This window comes from Vigna angularis, chromosome 6 (genome assembly GCF_016808095.1).
Source record: "Vigna angularis cultivar LongXiaoDou No.4 chromosome 6, ASM1680809v1, whole genome shotgun sequence".
In the NCBI taxonomy this organism is placed as follows: Eukaryota; Viridiplantae; Streptophyta; class Magnoliopsida; order Fabales; family Fabaceae; genus Vigna; species Vigna angularis.
The window spans coordinates 26,640,706-26,656,870 of NC_068975.1; the positions used below are offsets into that span (position 1 = coordinate 26,640,706).

The window sequence follows — 16,165 nt, forward strand, 5'->3', positions numbered from 1 at the left end:
ACTTAATGATTGTAAAATTAAGTTGTAAAATTAAGTTTAATTTTTTTTCTTAATCTAAATCATAATTAAATCGTATTTAGCCTTGCTTAATTATTCTATGAACAATGACAAGTTCACTGGCTCACTAAAAAAATAATATAAACAAGTGAACACTTAAAGTAAATTTAAACTTTTAAAAACTAAATTTATCTCCTTAAAAATAAATTCATAATTAAATTGATTTGAACGTCAAAATATTCTACAAATATGTCTCTGCACAAACTGACAACCAAGACTAAGATCAATAAAATGAGACCAATAAAAGAAAACCAATAACCAAAATCAACAAGAAGAAGAGACATAAAACTAAGAATAAAGAAGAATAAAAAAGAAAAACATAATATTAAATAAGACATCACATAAGTGATTTTCATTATTTCTACCTTGAAATTGATAACATTAATTTCTATATGTTTTTGTGTATTGGTTTTCATGAATAAAATAAATTTTCCCTAACTTTTATGTTGTTTAATATTTAAGTTTAGTGCTTTTCTTTTTACTGTTTTATGTTTTATTTTGGTTTTACCTCAAATATTTATCTTAAATGTGTTAAATAAGTAGATAAGAAGTATTTGCGACCGATAAGTTAAGACTAAATGAAATATATTTGGATAAGAAAATATCATTTCAGAATAAATACTCAGATCTTAACTTATTTAATTTTTTAAATTATTCTTCAATTGTGTTTATGATATTTATGTTTTTGAAGTTTTCTCATTCATTAAACATTATAAGATTCGAAGAGAAGTTTTCTCATTCATTAAACATTATAAGATTCGAAGAGACATGTTTTGATCTTTGATATTTTTATAGATTCTTTTAATTGTAAATGATCTTCCTCAAGTTATTCTCATGTATGTTCAAGAGATTGTCATCTACCATACCCTTCTTTTTTAAGAGAATTTGTCCTTAATTTCGTACAACTTGAAGATTTCTTATCACCTCCTTGGGTCTTCTCCTTCATTCATGATGATTTTCCCCTTTCTCGGGTTGGAGAGGAAGATGTTATATGAATGGGAGATGTGAATGTGAGTGGAAAGTACAAATAGAGCTTGGAGCAGTTATTTAGTGCCTTGGAAGATGACTTTCCTCTTGTCTTTGGTTTGAATTTCTTTCTTATCTTTTTCTTTACCATGAAGAGGAAATCCTATTTCGTTGAAATTAAATGTAATAAACTAAATGCTTGGTAACTTATGTTGTTAATATATATATATATATATATATATATATATATATATATATATATATATATATATATATATATATATATATGGGTTTGCTAACGCGCGTATGTCTGTTTTTCAGTTGATACATTTTAGCAATGTGTATCGGGTTTTAGTAGACAAAAATACCTTTATATATCATGAATTCTAAGTTTTAAGGTTAAGGGTATTTTAATAATTTTCATTCTCAAAACTAAAAAAAATCTCATTCCTCTCAACTCGAATTCTCTTTCATATCTCTCACTTCAACCTTTTCTTTGTCATCCCTACTGTAGCCCTAATTGAAAAAATCAGAAGCACTTGTAGTTAAACAATTTGCCTTTGTAAAGAGTTGAGTCATTGATATATTCACCTTCAGACAAAGGTTCATTCAAGATCTCTTGAATTTCACCATCTTCACTAACTTCTCTAATTTCATCATCTCCATATGTTGAATCATCATCTCTAAAAAAAACCCTCCAGACCAATTATCAATTCCTTCGGATGTCATTATGCTTGTGAAAATTAGATAAAATTATATACGACAAAAATTATAAAATGAAAACCATTATAAAATCATTTTTTTGTAAGAAATTGTTTAACAACGAGTGTTTCTAATTTTTTACAGACCAATTACCAATTCCTTTGATGTCATTATGGTTGTGAAAATTAGATAAAATTAGATAAGAAAAAAAATTATAAAATGAAAACTCATTATATAATCATTTTTTGTAAGAAATTGTTTAACAATGAATATTTCTGATTTTTTCCAGGTTAATTACCAATTCCATTATGCTTGTGAAAATTGGATAAAATTAGATAAGACAAAAATTATAAAATGAAAACTCATTATAAAATCATTTTTTGTAAGATTGTTTAACCGCCACTGTTTCTGATTTTTTTCCGTTGGAGCTACCATAGGATGACAGAGAAAATGTTGGGTGAGAGAGATGAAAGAGGAAGGGTGGAGAGGAATGAGGGAGGTGAACAAGGGTTCAGGAGTTTCTTTTTTTAGTTTTGAGAATGAAAATTATTAGAACACCCTTAACCTTAAAACTTAGAGTATTTTTGTCTACTAAAACCCTTTACACATTGCTAAAATGTACCAACTGAAAACAGGCGTACGCGCGTTAGCAAACCCCATATTTATATATATATATATATATATATATATATATATATATATATATATATATATATATATATAATAAACTATATATATTATTCTAATTCTAATTCATATTTGATTTTAGTATTTATGTTTATTGTGACTTGATCATTCATGACTTGTTTGTTGATTTTTGAAGTGTTGAAAAAATGTTCTTTGAATTTAGAATTGCATTTGAATATCTACTAAAACATATATTTAGAGATAATATATATCTTCTTAATAATCTTAAAATTCTTAAAGTTGATGTATGGTTGTTTGTTGATAATATGAGGAATAGAAATTTGATGAATTATGGTATACTCAAAGTCACTAGAAGAAAATATAATTTGAGTAAATTTATAAGTTGATTTTCGTTTAATTATGGAATCGATATGTTGGTAAATGAAAAAAAATGAAATGAATGAAATCTTATTTTGGACAACTATATATATTTTATCTTACACACAGACTCTTTAATAAAACATAAACAAAAATTTATTTGTATTCTATAAGTTTTGTTGTCTATTTAATATGTTAATTACTACAATAATGATGTTGTTGTAAAAAAACGATATTTATTAATTGTTATTTATGACCGACAGTTATCGATTAACAAAACTAAACAATAAACTTATAGATGTTTCTTATTAAGATGTTTAATTTGTTATGTTTATTTAATGTAAAATTTAAACTGACATTTTAATTTTCAATCAATGTTTTGACCTTGAAAGAAAACTGCATGTGAGAATTACAACAGAAGCAATGAAGTGTAAAACTTTTAGTCGGAAGTCACGGCAGTGGTAAATCTGCATCTGATAATTTGAATTTGAATGTGAGAATAAATTGACGTGAAGTTATGCGGCGGATGATAAGGTGGGTAATTGAGAAGAAGAGGTTGTTAAGTATGCCATCAAATTTCATCATTATTATATTCATTCTCTTCAATTGCTTATGCTCAAACCCTACAATATTCCTTATTATTTAATACTTTCACACCATAACACCTAAGCCTCTAGTCTATTTATTTTTCCCCCTACTTTATTACAATAATCTTTCTCTTACTAACCTTTCTCTATCACTTTATTTCAATTTCAAATCAACTACTTTTATATTTTTAATATTTATTCGGGTTGAAACATTAAAATTCCTTACTCAAAATATTTAAAATTGTTTTAAAGATTAGATAAATTTCTTGATGATTTTCTATTATCAAATGACATTTTTCGTTTTTTCTTTTTCTTTCAAGTCGCGTGGAAAGTTACATTCAAGTCAATAATTTCACGTAATAATATTTAATAAAAAATATAATCATAATTAGTTATCTTTTAAATATATATATATATATATATATATATATATATATATATTAAAATAGACTTATCCTTTATCCTTACCTATAATCCATTATCAATATATAACCTTCGTTAAGTACCATACATTATTGTTATACGTTGTTAACTGCTTGCGTGGCTACCAATATTAAATCTTTTATGTTTATTGCTTGATATTTTTTTATATTTTCAATTAATTATGTATTGTTTAATTTTTTCATTAATGTAATGACATGTTGTTATTATCTTGTTCGTTATTTTATATTCTTGTTTCCATATATTTTAAAAAAAATATGATTAGAACTTAAACCTCCACCATAATCCTTGATTAGAACTTAAATCAAGTTTGAAATTTTATTAACTAGTAAAAGTTGTTGACTGAGGTTTTAATTTGTTTGTTGCTTTCACGAAGGAGCTTTAATTACTAGTGTTGGAGAGATATGAAGCTGTATTAATGACGAATTGTTAATTATCAATTAATTAATTAATCACTGAAATGTTGACCCATCTATCATTTTCGCTTCTCTCATATCATCAATCATGAGCTTAAACCTCCCTTGAATTAATCAGCTTTCATAATTTGCAATGTAAAACGTCATTTTCTTTCTTCCAAACCAACCACGATGACGAAAGAGCTTCTGCAGCTTCCTCTGCAGCAGCTCCAACGACGGTGTCGTTTTGAACTTCCTTTGCCAATGTTGAACTTCGCATTCTCAGATTCGTCTCTTCCCTCTACCTTTTGAATCTCTTCTATCGCCTCTCTCAACTTCTCCTCATCCCGTTTCAGGTGCACTTTGTCTTTTCTTTTTCTTCTGTTCCTTTTATTTTTGTATCAAATGTTTCATTTCGTTTTCTCTGTTTTTTTTTCGTATTTTTTTTTTTGGATTTCTCTCCATTTTCCGCGTTTGCGTTTGCGTTTTCGGCGCTTACTTCTGTATTGCTATTTCTGGAGTCCGCTTCCAGAAATTCTTGGTCTGTAACCGCTTTTCACTGCGGAGTTCGTGAATGTAATTTTGTATACAAAATAATAATAATAATAAAAAAATTAATTTAAGAGTGAAAAGAGGTTCATCTTTCTCTTAGTCCTTCTACAATTTCTGTTTCTCTAGGTTTGTGGCTATGAATTACTACGTGGTTAACCTTCATAAGTAAGTTAAAGTAATAGGTACTTATTTGATGGTATTGTGTACAGTATTAAGTTGTTGTATCCTTATTGCATGTACAATGAGAAAGGGAGAAAGTTTTGCCTTCAATCTTATGTGCTTTTTAAGGAACTTCCTCTGGCATTTTGGTTAAATTCCTTCCGGAGTATCGCTAGATTTCAGTGATGGACTTTGAAATTTGATTTGTGGTTTTGCATTACTGTTAGCCCTTTTTTCTTTTTAATTTTTTTTAAGGAATCGGATTTGCTTGTATCTAGGAGAGGGAAATCTGTTGCTAACTGATAACATGGAGCAGTACGAAGTGCTTGAGCAAATTGGAAAAGGCGCTTTTGGTTCTGCTCTTCTTGTGAAGCATAAGCATGAGAAGAAAAAGTGAGAATTGAACTTATGTTATCTTCATTTTTCCCTTTAAGCGTCTATATCTATTTATTTGTGCATTTCAAGTTTGTCTTTTCAATTATGTAGATATGTGCTGAAGAAGATTCGCCTTGCCCGCCAAACTGAGCGCTCTCGTAGGTCTGCTCACCTGGAGGTTTGTTCTTAAATTGAATTTCGAAAAATGGACTAACTTAACATCATGTGCTGTTTTCTGTAATCTCGCATTCTGTGCCTGTGTTCTACTACATCGTTCTTGCCTTCCTGATGTGATTTTTTTTAGGGTGTCTGCTCCGGCGAATTTCATTTTCTATCAGGTTGAAAGAAATTTCAAACATTTATATGAATTTGGCTGTAGACTTAACAACCTATTATCTTCAAACATTTGATGTGACTATGAGTCAGTATATTATTGTGAATAGGATTCAGTATATTATTAATTTTTTTTTCTTCTTTTGCTCTGTTTAGATGGATCTCCTCTCCAAATTAAGAAACCCATTTATTGTGGAGTATAAAGATTCATGGGTAGAAAAGGTATGTGGTTCTTGAATTGTACTTCTCTTCACCTCCTGATTTAATTTCATCATGTTAATATAAGAATGGACGCTGTTAGATGCTTTACCTATCAAGCTTCTATTGGATGATCGGAATTAAGTCTCTCCACATTTGCGTTATAAAATATTTGAAGTAGTTTTATCTCGTGGACTTGGTCTTATGCTGACAATAATATACTATTTCATTTGCCTTGATAATATATTGGTGTCACCATTGACGGGTTAGTTTGCATCTTCAAAGAAATACGGTAATGTTGGCTAAAATTCTAGGTTACATAGCTATCTTATAGTTAAGATTTAAGTTTATTCTCTTGTTTGGATAATCACTTCAGCTATTTTCTTTTATTATCACTGTTTATCTTTATTGTTAATTGTTCATGGATGACTTAGTAATCTAACTTCCTTCCAGGGTTGCTATGTATGCATTATTATAGGTTATTGTGAGGGTGGAGACATGTAAGTTTCTTTTCTCATTTTTACTAGCTTACAAGTTATGGTTATGTTTTCTTTCCCTTGGTTATTATTTAATACATTGGGTTGTTAATATTGTTTTAATTATACTATTGATGAAACATAGGGCGGAAGCTATAAAGAAAGCTGGTGGTGTTATGTTCCCTGAGGAGGTTATGTCTGATTTTTTCTTTTATTGTGAAAATTATTAATTTTTATCTGTCTTTTCCTTTAGACATGAATATTCATGTTTGAATGAACAAGATAATATTTATATTTGGACAATTAGAACCTAAAACAGTCTTCTATTTGCAGAAACTATGTAAGTGGCTTGTTCAACTTCTTATGGCGCTTGATTACTTGCATGCGAACCATATTCTTCATCGTGATGTCAAGGTTAGTTAAACAATCCTCTTTGCTTAGTGAGAATATTCCAGTTTCCATCTAAATTCCTTTAAGGAATATATTAATGAGAATGATGTATTTCTATCAGTGTTCAAATATATTCTTGACAAAAGATCATGACATACGCCTTGGTAAGTTATTTTATTGTTCCTTTAAATAAAGCATAATTGCATAGATGTGTTAAAGTTTGCTTACAAGTGGTCAATGATGAATCAGGTGATTTTGGACTTGCCAAAATGTTGACTTCCGATGATCTAACTTCCTCTGTAAGAAATATTTAATCTAAGAACGAGTTAGCCTTCCTGATTGCAACTTTTGTATGGTCATCATAAATAATGACTTGTGATTTAGGTTGTCGGAACTCCTAGCTATATGTGTCCTGAACTCCTTGCTGATATACCTTATGGCTCTAAATCAGATATTTGGTCCCTTGGTAAGTACTCATTTGATAAGTTTTTTTATTATCTAGTTCATTGTGTATTCATGATCTCGGAATTCGGTTATTCAGGATGTTGTATATATGAAATGACCTCGCTTAAGCCTGCATTCAAAGCATTTGTAAGTTTTCTTCTATAATCACAAGTTTTTTTTTTCCTTTTTTCTTTATATACATTGTCTTTGAACATATTTAATACTTTATATTTTTTCGTGTCACCTGACCAATTTTCTGTTTGTTATAATAAGATGCCAATGTCTGGATAGCAATTTAATTCATATTGAATTGAATTTGAATCCCCTAAAGTGAGGCATCCACCCTAAAATATAGGAAAAATTGTGGAGTTATAACCGATGACTTAAATAAACAATTAGTTTTGTTATGCATGTGCATGTATACATACACATTATAACTATTGAGTTGTTAAAATGTACTCTATTAATTTTTCGGTCAACGGTTATACCTCTGCATTTTATTCTCTAAAATATGCTCTCCTCTTTAGGCAGCCAAATCCTGTTATGTTACCTAGTTTCAACATGCTTGTATGTTCTATGGATTGGCTAATACATTCAAATCCGAATAATTCACCTAGTTTGAACTTGTCTCTTTGTATTTTGTCATGACTTTCTTAATTGATTATCAGTTGCATGGCTATCCATAATTATATATTTTTGGCAAACATTGCTCTTTTTTAAAAATATATATATAATTGTCTTTCATTTGTTTCAAACAGGATATACAGTCCCTGATTAACAAAATTAACAAGTCCATAGTGGCTCCATTGCCAACAAAATATTCTGGTGCATTGTAAGTCTTCGTTCTTTTGTCATTTAGTTGCTATGGCTTATACTTTTAGTTATTAAATTTCTCTGCCATGTCTTAAGGCTGTTAAATGTGGAACTTTTGTTGACCTAATGCCTAAAATTGTCGTAACTAACAGCTTTAGGCAAGGAAAAGCTCACCGAAAGTGAGGTTTCTTGTAAATTTATTGCAATCAATCAGTTATATTATGAACTGTACGATTGTTCTAACAAATATTTTATTTCACTTTTGGCAGTCGTGGTCTTGTCAAAAGCATGCTGCGGAAAAATCCAGAGCTTAGACCTAGTGTACGTACAAGAGTTCTCCTCTGACAATGGAATAATTCTATTCAATTTACTGGTGCAGCTTTAGTGCCTTGTATCATTTTTGGAGATAGGTTTGGGCTGATGATGGCTTCCACATTCAAACTTTAATTATAATTTTCTTTTATATAATAACTAGAATATTACCTATTCTCCATTCATGTTAACATATCTTGCATTGTGCAAAAGAATAATTTTTTGTTTCTTTATTAAATCAATAATAAACTTATCACTTACATGTGCAGATAGGTATCTTGATGAGTAAGGAAGTGCTTAAACGTTTGTAAAATTTTAAATATGTCTGCAGAATCTAAACTTCGTAGTATGTGATTCTACATTATTAGAATCAGATTTAATTTGTTTGGATAGATTTAGTGAGTAAATTGTGAAAATACTTGTCTGGTGTTCAGTGCATTCAACTTGAAAGGTCAAATGGTCATAGACTTGGTCATATTGATCTAAAACCAGTAAAGAATATTTATTATTTTGCATCTTAAAAGTATTTTAGTTAAAATTACGTTTTTATCAACATAAAGGGTCACAAATGACGTATTGATGTTGTTATTTAGTCTCGAACGAGGTCAACACAGATACGGTTGTTACTAATTTTTATTTAAATTTGATTTACTAACTTGGTTTTTCCTATTATTAAAAAAAAAACTAGTTTTTCTATATTGTATTAGTTTACTTATTATAAAATTGTAAAAATATATACTTAACTATGCTTTGACTAGAGGAGACTAGTGAATTGTGAATCAGGTAGCACCTTTCTTGCTTATTTTCCTTCATGTACTTTTGGATACAGGCTGCAGAGCTACTCGGGAACCAACATCTTCAACCTTATGTTCTTAAGGTCCATTTCAAAATCAATAGCCCAAGGCGAAGTACTTTGCCAGGTCTTTGGCAAGAATCCAACTACGTGAAGAAAGCAAGATTTTTGAAGTCAGAAGATGATCGTGTTTCTGTCTCTGGGTATAAGTGGCATTCTATTAGCAATGATAGGACTTTAAATCCCAATGTATCAGGAGCAGAGGTAGATTCTCTATGCTCTACGCTAGAAATAGACTGTACTCCTGATAATATAAATCAAAGATTTGCTAAACTTTCTATTGGAGACAACCACGATTTGAAGTCACGGCATAATTCAGTTGTTTCAAGAACTTCTAGTAATGCCAGGACTCCTACGCTAACTGCATCAAAAGCTTCTGCCACCCCCAAGAAATCAATGCTATCCTCAAAGAATCATAAGACGGTACGGCAAGCCAGAGTCAATCTATTTTTAATGTTTGCCTTATGGTAGATCATGAACAAATTTAAGCATGTGATCTCTTTTGAGTGGGTTGTTTTACAAGGAACTACTCCTGCATGTGTAATGGTATTATTCAATTTAGAATTTCTTTTTCCTGACTTTCTGAAGTCCATGGTGTAGCTTCCTGTTTCACACAACATGAAACAACCTGTCCATACAACTCGCAGAGCATCATTGCCGTTCCCACGAAGTTGTGCCATTCAGCTGCCTCCTTGCAGGTCCAGTACTGGTTTACTTTGCCATGTAACTTCTCCCAATATTTCAGTCAATTCTCCCCGGATTGATAGGATAGCAGAATTCCCATTAGCATCATATGAAGACCAATTGTTTCCCATCAATAGATCTTCACCAAACTCGGCACAGGGTTCCTCAGGTTCCCCTCCTTGTGGCAATGATTCAACATTGGTAGACAAATGCACAATCAAGGTATGTGACACATCCTATGTTACGCCAGGATGTACGTATGCTTGGCAGGGAATCAAGCGCAGCGTGCTCAAGAAAAACAATGAGGATAAAAGTGGCTCATCTGATCAAAATGCAACAGCTGTAGCATCAAGCCACAACTCTTCAGACTTGCACTGCCGGCAGTTTGATACATCATCATTCCAACAAAGGGCGGAGGCATTAGAAGGTCTCCTTGAATTTAGTGCAAGATTACTGCAGCAGGAAAGGTATGGAGAACTCGGAGTTTTATTAAAACCGTTTGGGCCAGGGAAAGCTTCCCCAAGAGAAACTGCTATTTGGTTGAGCAAGAGTTTCAAAGAGAACACTTTCAGCCGAGAACAATCGACTTAAACTGCTGTAATATCCCATAGTCATGTTTGTAGAGTTCTGTGTTTCTTTCACACATTTAGATAGCAATTTTTTTTATAGGTAACAACGTTTTTTCATTTACCCACTTTCATTTTCACTTATTGCAATGATGTAACTCACTTTCAATCTGATGAATGAAAAAGACTATAGATCTTTTCAAAAATTGGTAACATCGATCCGAGTAATTACCTAAAATGATAAAAATATCTAGAAACATTTTCTAAACTTTTATTCCACTTCCTATTTGTCTTTGACAGCCCATAAAATAATTGTTCGTATGTAATTGATAGCAAAAATTAGGGATAAAGTGCACTTGTTATATCTACGTTTTCCCTTTCATAAATGGTTTTGTTATTGTACTGGCATCCTACCACATACCACGCTTTTCTTGCGAAGTACAGGTAGATGGGTAATGAAATTGCGTTGCCCAAACTATAACACATTTTATAGTATTGTCACAAAACAGGAGAATTCAATAATAGGAATCAGTAGTGACCGAGCTGCTGCCAAAGGAATCGCGCTTCCTGTCCCCATGAAGATTGATAGGCCAAAGATCCAGGCTTCCATGATCGAAACGTAATGAGTTTGAGAACAGATTTTGTCTTGGACCATTCAATGGGGATTCCACGGACTTCCCTTTGTTCCTCATTCCCCTTTTGGGTCGTTGTCTCGGTTCACTCTGCGACCTTGCTTTAGCCCTGGAAGATTCTGTCTTGTTCATGTAATTTGGTGACAGTGATTGGCGGTGAGGCACTAAGTGACGCTGAGAAGTCGATAAGGCGGCCATTGCCGTTGTGTTAAATTCAGACATGACCCGGAAGTTTTCTGGGCTGTTGGGCTCTACGATTTGAGTATTCTTGTATTGATGTTTTCGTTTGGAAACAACTGGCACATGCTTGGAATAGACTGTCATGAAATCACGTTCTCTGGCCGCCTTAACATATGAACCGTCTAGAGGGCCACTTCTGCTTCTCAAAGCCTCCAACATTTCTTCCACACTCATATCCTTTGAATCCTACAAAATAATGTCATGTTATTGGTATTATCTAGAATGCAGCATAACAGAACAGGTAACTGAGTATTAGCCAGAAGCATCATTACGATGAATTTTCAAAAGGATCTAGTTTCAAATCGAATACAAGAGTTGTATTTCTGGAATATGATGTCAAACTTCAGATGATAAAATTGAGGTCCATTGCAGAGTCTGAATCTTACTTTATTTTCTTCTGTTACTAGGTCTCTGAAGTGTGCAACTTCTCTATGTTGTGGAGGCTGTTTTCCAAGGAGGTTTACTTCCTCTGCCATTTGAATTCTGTGAATTCGCGCTCTAACTTGTATGGCCATCAGCGCATGCATGCCACGCAGGGTAGCAGTTGTTTGTTTCCTCACAAGGTGACCCCTCACTAGTGCTTGTAACTTTACTAATCCCCTTAAAGCATGCAATGCTCTCCTTGCCTGAAAATTTCCTCGAAGATGTAAGAAAAACTAAACAAATAGTAAGGATGTAACATTCTCATTATCAAAGGAGAAGCCCAGCTAGATGTGGCCATAAAATTTTTTACAAGAAATTCATACCAAATATGAGCGAAAACCAGCCTGAATCTTTGTAGCAGCTTTGTTTTTATCTTTGTAAGTTCTTGGCAGTGGTGTTGGAAGACGCCTTGAAGCCTTTGTTTCCAACAAGGCTTGTATTTGCAGTTTTGCAGACTCACCTGAGTCAAAAGACCTGGAAAATTTATGCCCTACTATCTTGCTTGTTATTCTTCCACCTGTTAGTTTTCCAAAGCTCCATCTGCGCTTCACTTTGGGACTCACAATCAGACTCCCCGTGTTAGAACTCTTAATATCCTCAGAGCATAATGCATCGATCTTCTTGATTTTCTCATCCTTTTTCCCCAGAAGGAAGTTTCTGATCCATTTGCTGGCTTTTCCCATTTCTTGTTTTCTGTTCCTCACCTTCCAAAACACCAGTTAACAGACCTGCCAAATGAACAAGCGACAGAGCTTCCTATTGCCTGAAACACCACATAATTAGTACATACACATAAGGGGTCTTGTCTTCTAGTTCATGTGTTTGTTTTAATCTTGTTACACATCGATCCATTATATATATACACTGCATTTTTCAACTGTACTAATTGCTCACTGTAACTCTTTCTGGGTGTTTGTGCTGCTATTTAACTATATATTGCGGCCTTTGGCCTGCAAAGCTTTCTCTGTTAAAGCCACTTGGCACTTGCCACACTCGTGGACCATTCTACTTCAACATTGCCTCAGCTTGATCGTCAAGAGCTGTAAATTTTTCTGACTTCAGTAATATTTAGGGGTTCATGCTGTAAAAATCAAAGGGTTTTCTCTCTTTTTTTATTCCAATAATCAATGACAGTGTCTCTCTACAGAAATAAGAAGGTAGAAAAGTCACTGTTTTATAACATTTTAAAGCTTCTTTGAGGCTTAATCCGGGATTCAAGGGCCATGAATGACTTGCACGCAAGTGTCATTCATGGCTGCAAATATCTTTAAGAAAATCAATTAATATGATGGTAATTCTTTATTTTATCAATCTCTATTCAAGGCTGAACAATTTGGAATGCCATATATCTATCCATTGATATATATATGATTGTTTCGCTCAAATCTATTGTAATCTTAATTAGAGCTTTCCATCTGAGTTTTTTTATTTTATTTATATATATATATATATATATATATATATATATATATAATCATGCAAATTCAAAATCTATTTGTGACAAAAAAGAGAGAAGAAAAACTGTTATCCCAATGCCCATTTTATTAAAGGTGTGATTATGTCACCAAATTGTTACAATCCTATTATTGAGGTTTATACTATTAATGATCAAGTGCTGGAAAATAAACAAAGTGATAAACCATTGTCTCTAAATGTTTACTGCAACTCAACATCAGGAGTTAGCGTCGAAGATAAAAAAAAAATCAACATAATTTACTTGATTATATGTGTTGACTTGGAATTTGTCTCTATGCTGTTGTATTCTTTTGGGTTGGGTTCTGATATAGTCAATAATATGCAGCGTTAGCTACTGCATAGTTAAGAAAATTTTTATGGCCTTTCACTTCAACCCACTATAAGAAATAGACTTAATATTTAGTAATATACAGTTATTTAGTAATTAGTATGCTATTTTATTTTTATCGTTTCTCTGCATCATGTTTGTCGATCTAAAATGCATATCAATAATAACAGATAATACATAAATTACATAAATCATGTTTTTTTTATATATATATTTCCTATATTTCTCATCAGTTCAGCATTCAACATGTGAATGCCCTTTTCAATAATACACCCTTGATTTAAGAGTTAAGATGAAAGAGAATTTAAATATACTTTTTTTATAATTTTCTGAAATATTTTTTAAGAACAAAACACAATACTAAAATAGAGTCTTGTGCTTAATTTTCATTATGATATTGCTTGAAGATTGTGATGAATTTCCGTCTTATAGTCACATCGATTTTTTTTTTTCAAATTAATAAAATCTCACTTAATACCTATATTATTTACAATGTCTTGAAGTTTTCTTGTAGGAAAAATTACATTTAATATTATGTTCTCTTACAACAACTTTAGGTCCAATATGGGCCGAATAGGCCATCAAGTTACCTTGGGCGCAGCAAAGCCCAAACATGGAATAAACTAAGAAATATTAGGTTCATCTCCATTTCATTCCCATCAGATCTGGTAATGGTAAGTATTTAGACTGGTAATATTTTGCAAATAAAAATCCACTTAATTACTTAAAATGATAAGATTTTATTTATTTAAAAATTTAATATTCGTTATTATATTATTAAAATGTGTTCTAGATTAAGTGCCTTTTTTTTTAGTTAAACTAGTATTTTCCAGTATTTATAGAATGTCATCTGATTTTGATATTTAATTATTATTTTCCTCTCAACAAAAGGTGGCTGTAGTTTAGTGGTGAGAATTCCACGTTGTGGCCGTGGAGACCTGGGCTCGAATCCCAGCAGCCACAATTAATTTTAAACAACTTTTTTGAATTATTATCTCTTATAAATAAGTAATATTTATATAATTTATATATCTAATAAATAAGCGGCTGACATAATGTGGCTGTAGTTTAATTTTAAACAACTTTTTTGAATTATTATCTTATAAATAAGTAATATTTATATAATTTATATATCTAATAAATAAGCGGCTGACATAATGTGGCTGTAGTTTAGTGGTGAGAATTCCACGTTGTGGCCGTGGAGACCTGGGCTCGAATCCCAGCAGCCACACATTGGTAATCTTTTTTCTGAAACTTCTAACAATTTTGTTTTAGTGAAGACTTCAATTTTTCTTCATGCCCGATGAATTTCTTACTTCTGTCTTTTGGATTTCCGAACCAAATATTATTTTCAAACTATCCACCGTAATGCAAAAACTATCAACCAAATCAACGAAGTCCTTCTAATAACAAAATATCAATGTTTCAAATGCACAAGTTAAATTGAATCATTTGCGGATAATCAATAGAGATAGGAGCAATCAAATGTAGGCTATTATTGTTATTAATATTTCTCGAAAACCAAAACAATACACCAAAAAAAATTACGAATCGGCGAAGCGTATCTCTCACTTGGTCTTGACTTCAACGCCAGATTTGCCGGCAATGATGACAGAGGTGGCCATGTTTAAGAACAGTCCATGCTCGACGACGCCTTCGAGAGCGGAGATTTCAGCGCCAGCAGCGAGGGAATCCCGAATTGGAGTCTTGAAATACAAATCAACGATGTAATTGGAGTTATCAGTGACGTAGGGTTTACCAGATTCATCCAATCTCAATTTAGCGTCGCATCCTTCTTCCTTGAACAGTTGCTGGAGGCGATCCAGATTGTACTTCCAGCAGAACTGAACCACCTCCACCGGCATGGCAAGGCCGCTGCCACCGAGGCCGTCGACGAGCTTCGTGTCGTCGACGACGACGATGAACTTGTCGGAGGCGGCCTCCACCATCTTCTCGCGGAGGAGGGCGCCGCCGCGGCCTTTGACGAGATTGAGGTCGGGATCGACCTCGTCGGCGCCGTCAATGGCGAGATCGAGGCGGGGATTGTCGTCGAGGACGGAGAGGGGGATGCCTAGGGAGCGGGCTTGCTCCTCTGTGCGCTTGGAGGTGGGGATGCCGACGATGTTCGTGAGTTCGCCGGAGGCGAGGAGCTCGCCGAGCTTGGCGACGACGAAGGCTGCGGTGGATCCGGTGCCGAGGCCGAGGACCATGCCGCTCTTGACGGCCTCGACGGCCTTGTCTGCAGCGAGTCTCTTGAGGTCGTCCTGGGTGAGGGTGATGGCGCGGACGGCGGGGAAGCAGTGAGGACGGGTGCGCAGTTTAACAGAGGTGGGAGTGCGCAGGATAAGGCGCGTGGAGGCGGTGTGGTGCACGGAGGAGAGAGAAGGGGGTGAGGAGAGGGATAAGGAGGCCATTGAAGAAGTGAAGAAGATGAGAAAAGTGGGCCTTGTTTGGGAGAAGATTAGCCACAGTGAGTGACACACCACACTACACCCAGGTTTGTTTCTTTGGCCCTTTTTTTTCTCACTTTATTATGTCTTTTGGTTTCTCCTTTGCCTTGCCTTTCATTGCTTTCAACAACACAAAAAGTTGGATCGAATGGATATTCCCTTTCCAACCTCCCCCATTCGTTCACCTACCAATTTCACCATTTCTCCCCTTATCCTTAAAAGAAAAACACATTTCATTTTAATAAAAACAAACACCTCCAATAATGCTTATCGTATTAAATAAATAATATATCTGCCTATATTTATAC

The 16,165-nt window shown here is 33.3% G+C and overlaps 3 protein-coding genes and 2 non-coding genes across 7 annotated transcripts; 3 read left to right on the plus strand and 2 right to left on the minus strand.

Annotated features, from left to right (window-relative positions):
• The first annotated feature begins 4,274 nt into the window (after window positions 1-4,274).
• Window positions 4,275-10,428, plus strand: LOC108342369 (serine/threonine-protein kinase Nek2-like). 3 transcript variants are annotated; one of them, XM_052879244.1, is made up of 16 exons: window positions 4,275-4,509; window positions 5,120-5,257; window positions 5,351-5,417; window positions 5,729-5,794; window positions 6,224-6,270; window positions 6,392-6,437; window positions 6,580-6,660; window positions 6,758-6,800; window positions 6,886-6,935; window positions 7,021-7,102; window positions 7,178-7,227; window positions 7,839-7,912; window positions 8,046-8,072; window positions 8,163-8,214; window positions 9,035-9,481; window positions 9,659-10,428. In XM_052879244.1, the coding sequence occupies exons 2-16, from the start codon at window positions 5,172-5,174 to the stop codon at window positions 10,331-10,333; spliced, it is 1,893 nt and encodes a 630-aa protein (XP_052735204.1). In that variant the 5' UTR covers window positions 4,275-4,509; window positions 5,120-5,171; the 3' UTR covers window positions 10,334-10,428. The 3 variants fall into 3 exon arrangements, with proteins under 3 accessions (XP_052735204.1, XP_052735203.1, XP_052735205.1); XM_052879243.1 differs by having other exon boundaries at window positions 4,276-4,509; window positions 5,143-5,257; XM_052879245.1 differs by lacking the exon at window positions 8,046-8,072 and having other exon boundaries at window positions 4,276-4,509; window positions 5,143-5,257.
• A 172-nt stretch (window positions 10,429-10,600) lies between these two features.
• LOC108318790 (protein IQ-DOMAIN 18) lies at window positions 10,601-12,361 on the minus strand. Its single transcript, XM_052879246.1, has 3 exons — window positions 11,927-12,361; window positions 11,567-11,806; window positions 10,601-11,366 (listed from the first exon to the last, which is right to left on the minus strand). Exons 1-3 carry the CDS (start codon window positions 12,284-12,286, stop codon window positions 10,824-10,826), a joined length of 1,143 nt encoding a protein of 380 aa, XP_052735206.1. The 5' UTR covers window positions 12,287-12,361; the 3' UTR covers window positions 10,601-10,823.
• A 1,937-nt stretch (window positions 12,362-14,298) lies between these two features.
• On the plus strand, window positions 14,299-14,370 carry TRNAH-GUG (transfer RNA histidin (anticodon GUG)). The gene has a single exon. It is a non-coding gene; the product is annotated as a tRNA-His (tRNA).
• Window positions 14,371-14,566: 196 nt separating this feature from the next.
• TRNAH-GUG (transfer RNA histidin (anticodon GUG)) lies at window positions 14,567-14,638 on the plus strand. Its single transcript has one exon. It is a non-coding gene; the product is annotated as a tRNA-His (tRNA).
• A 241-nt stretch (window positions 14,639-14,879) lies between these two features.
• On the minus strand, window positions 14,880-16,068 carry LOC108343702 (probable ribose-5-phosphate isomerase 3, chloroplastic). The gene has a single exon (XM_017582038.2). It carries the CDS (start codon window positions 15,819-15,821, stop codon window positions 14,976-14,978), a length of 846 nt encoding a protein of 281 aa, XP_017437527.1. The 5' UTR covers window positions 15,822-16,068; the 3' UTR covers window positions 14,880-14,975.
• Window positions 16,069-16,165: the final 97 nt, after the last annotated feature.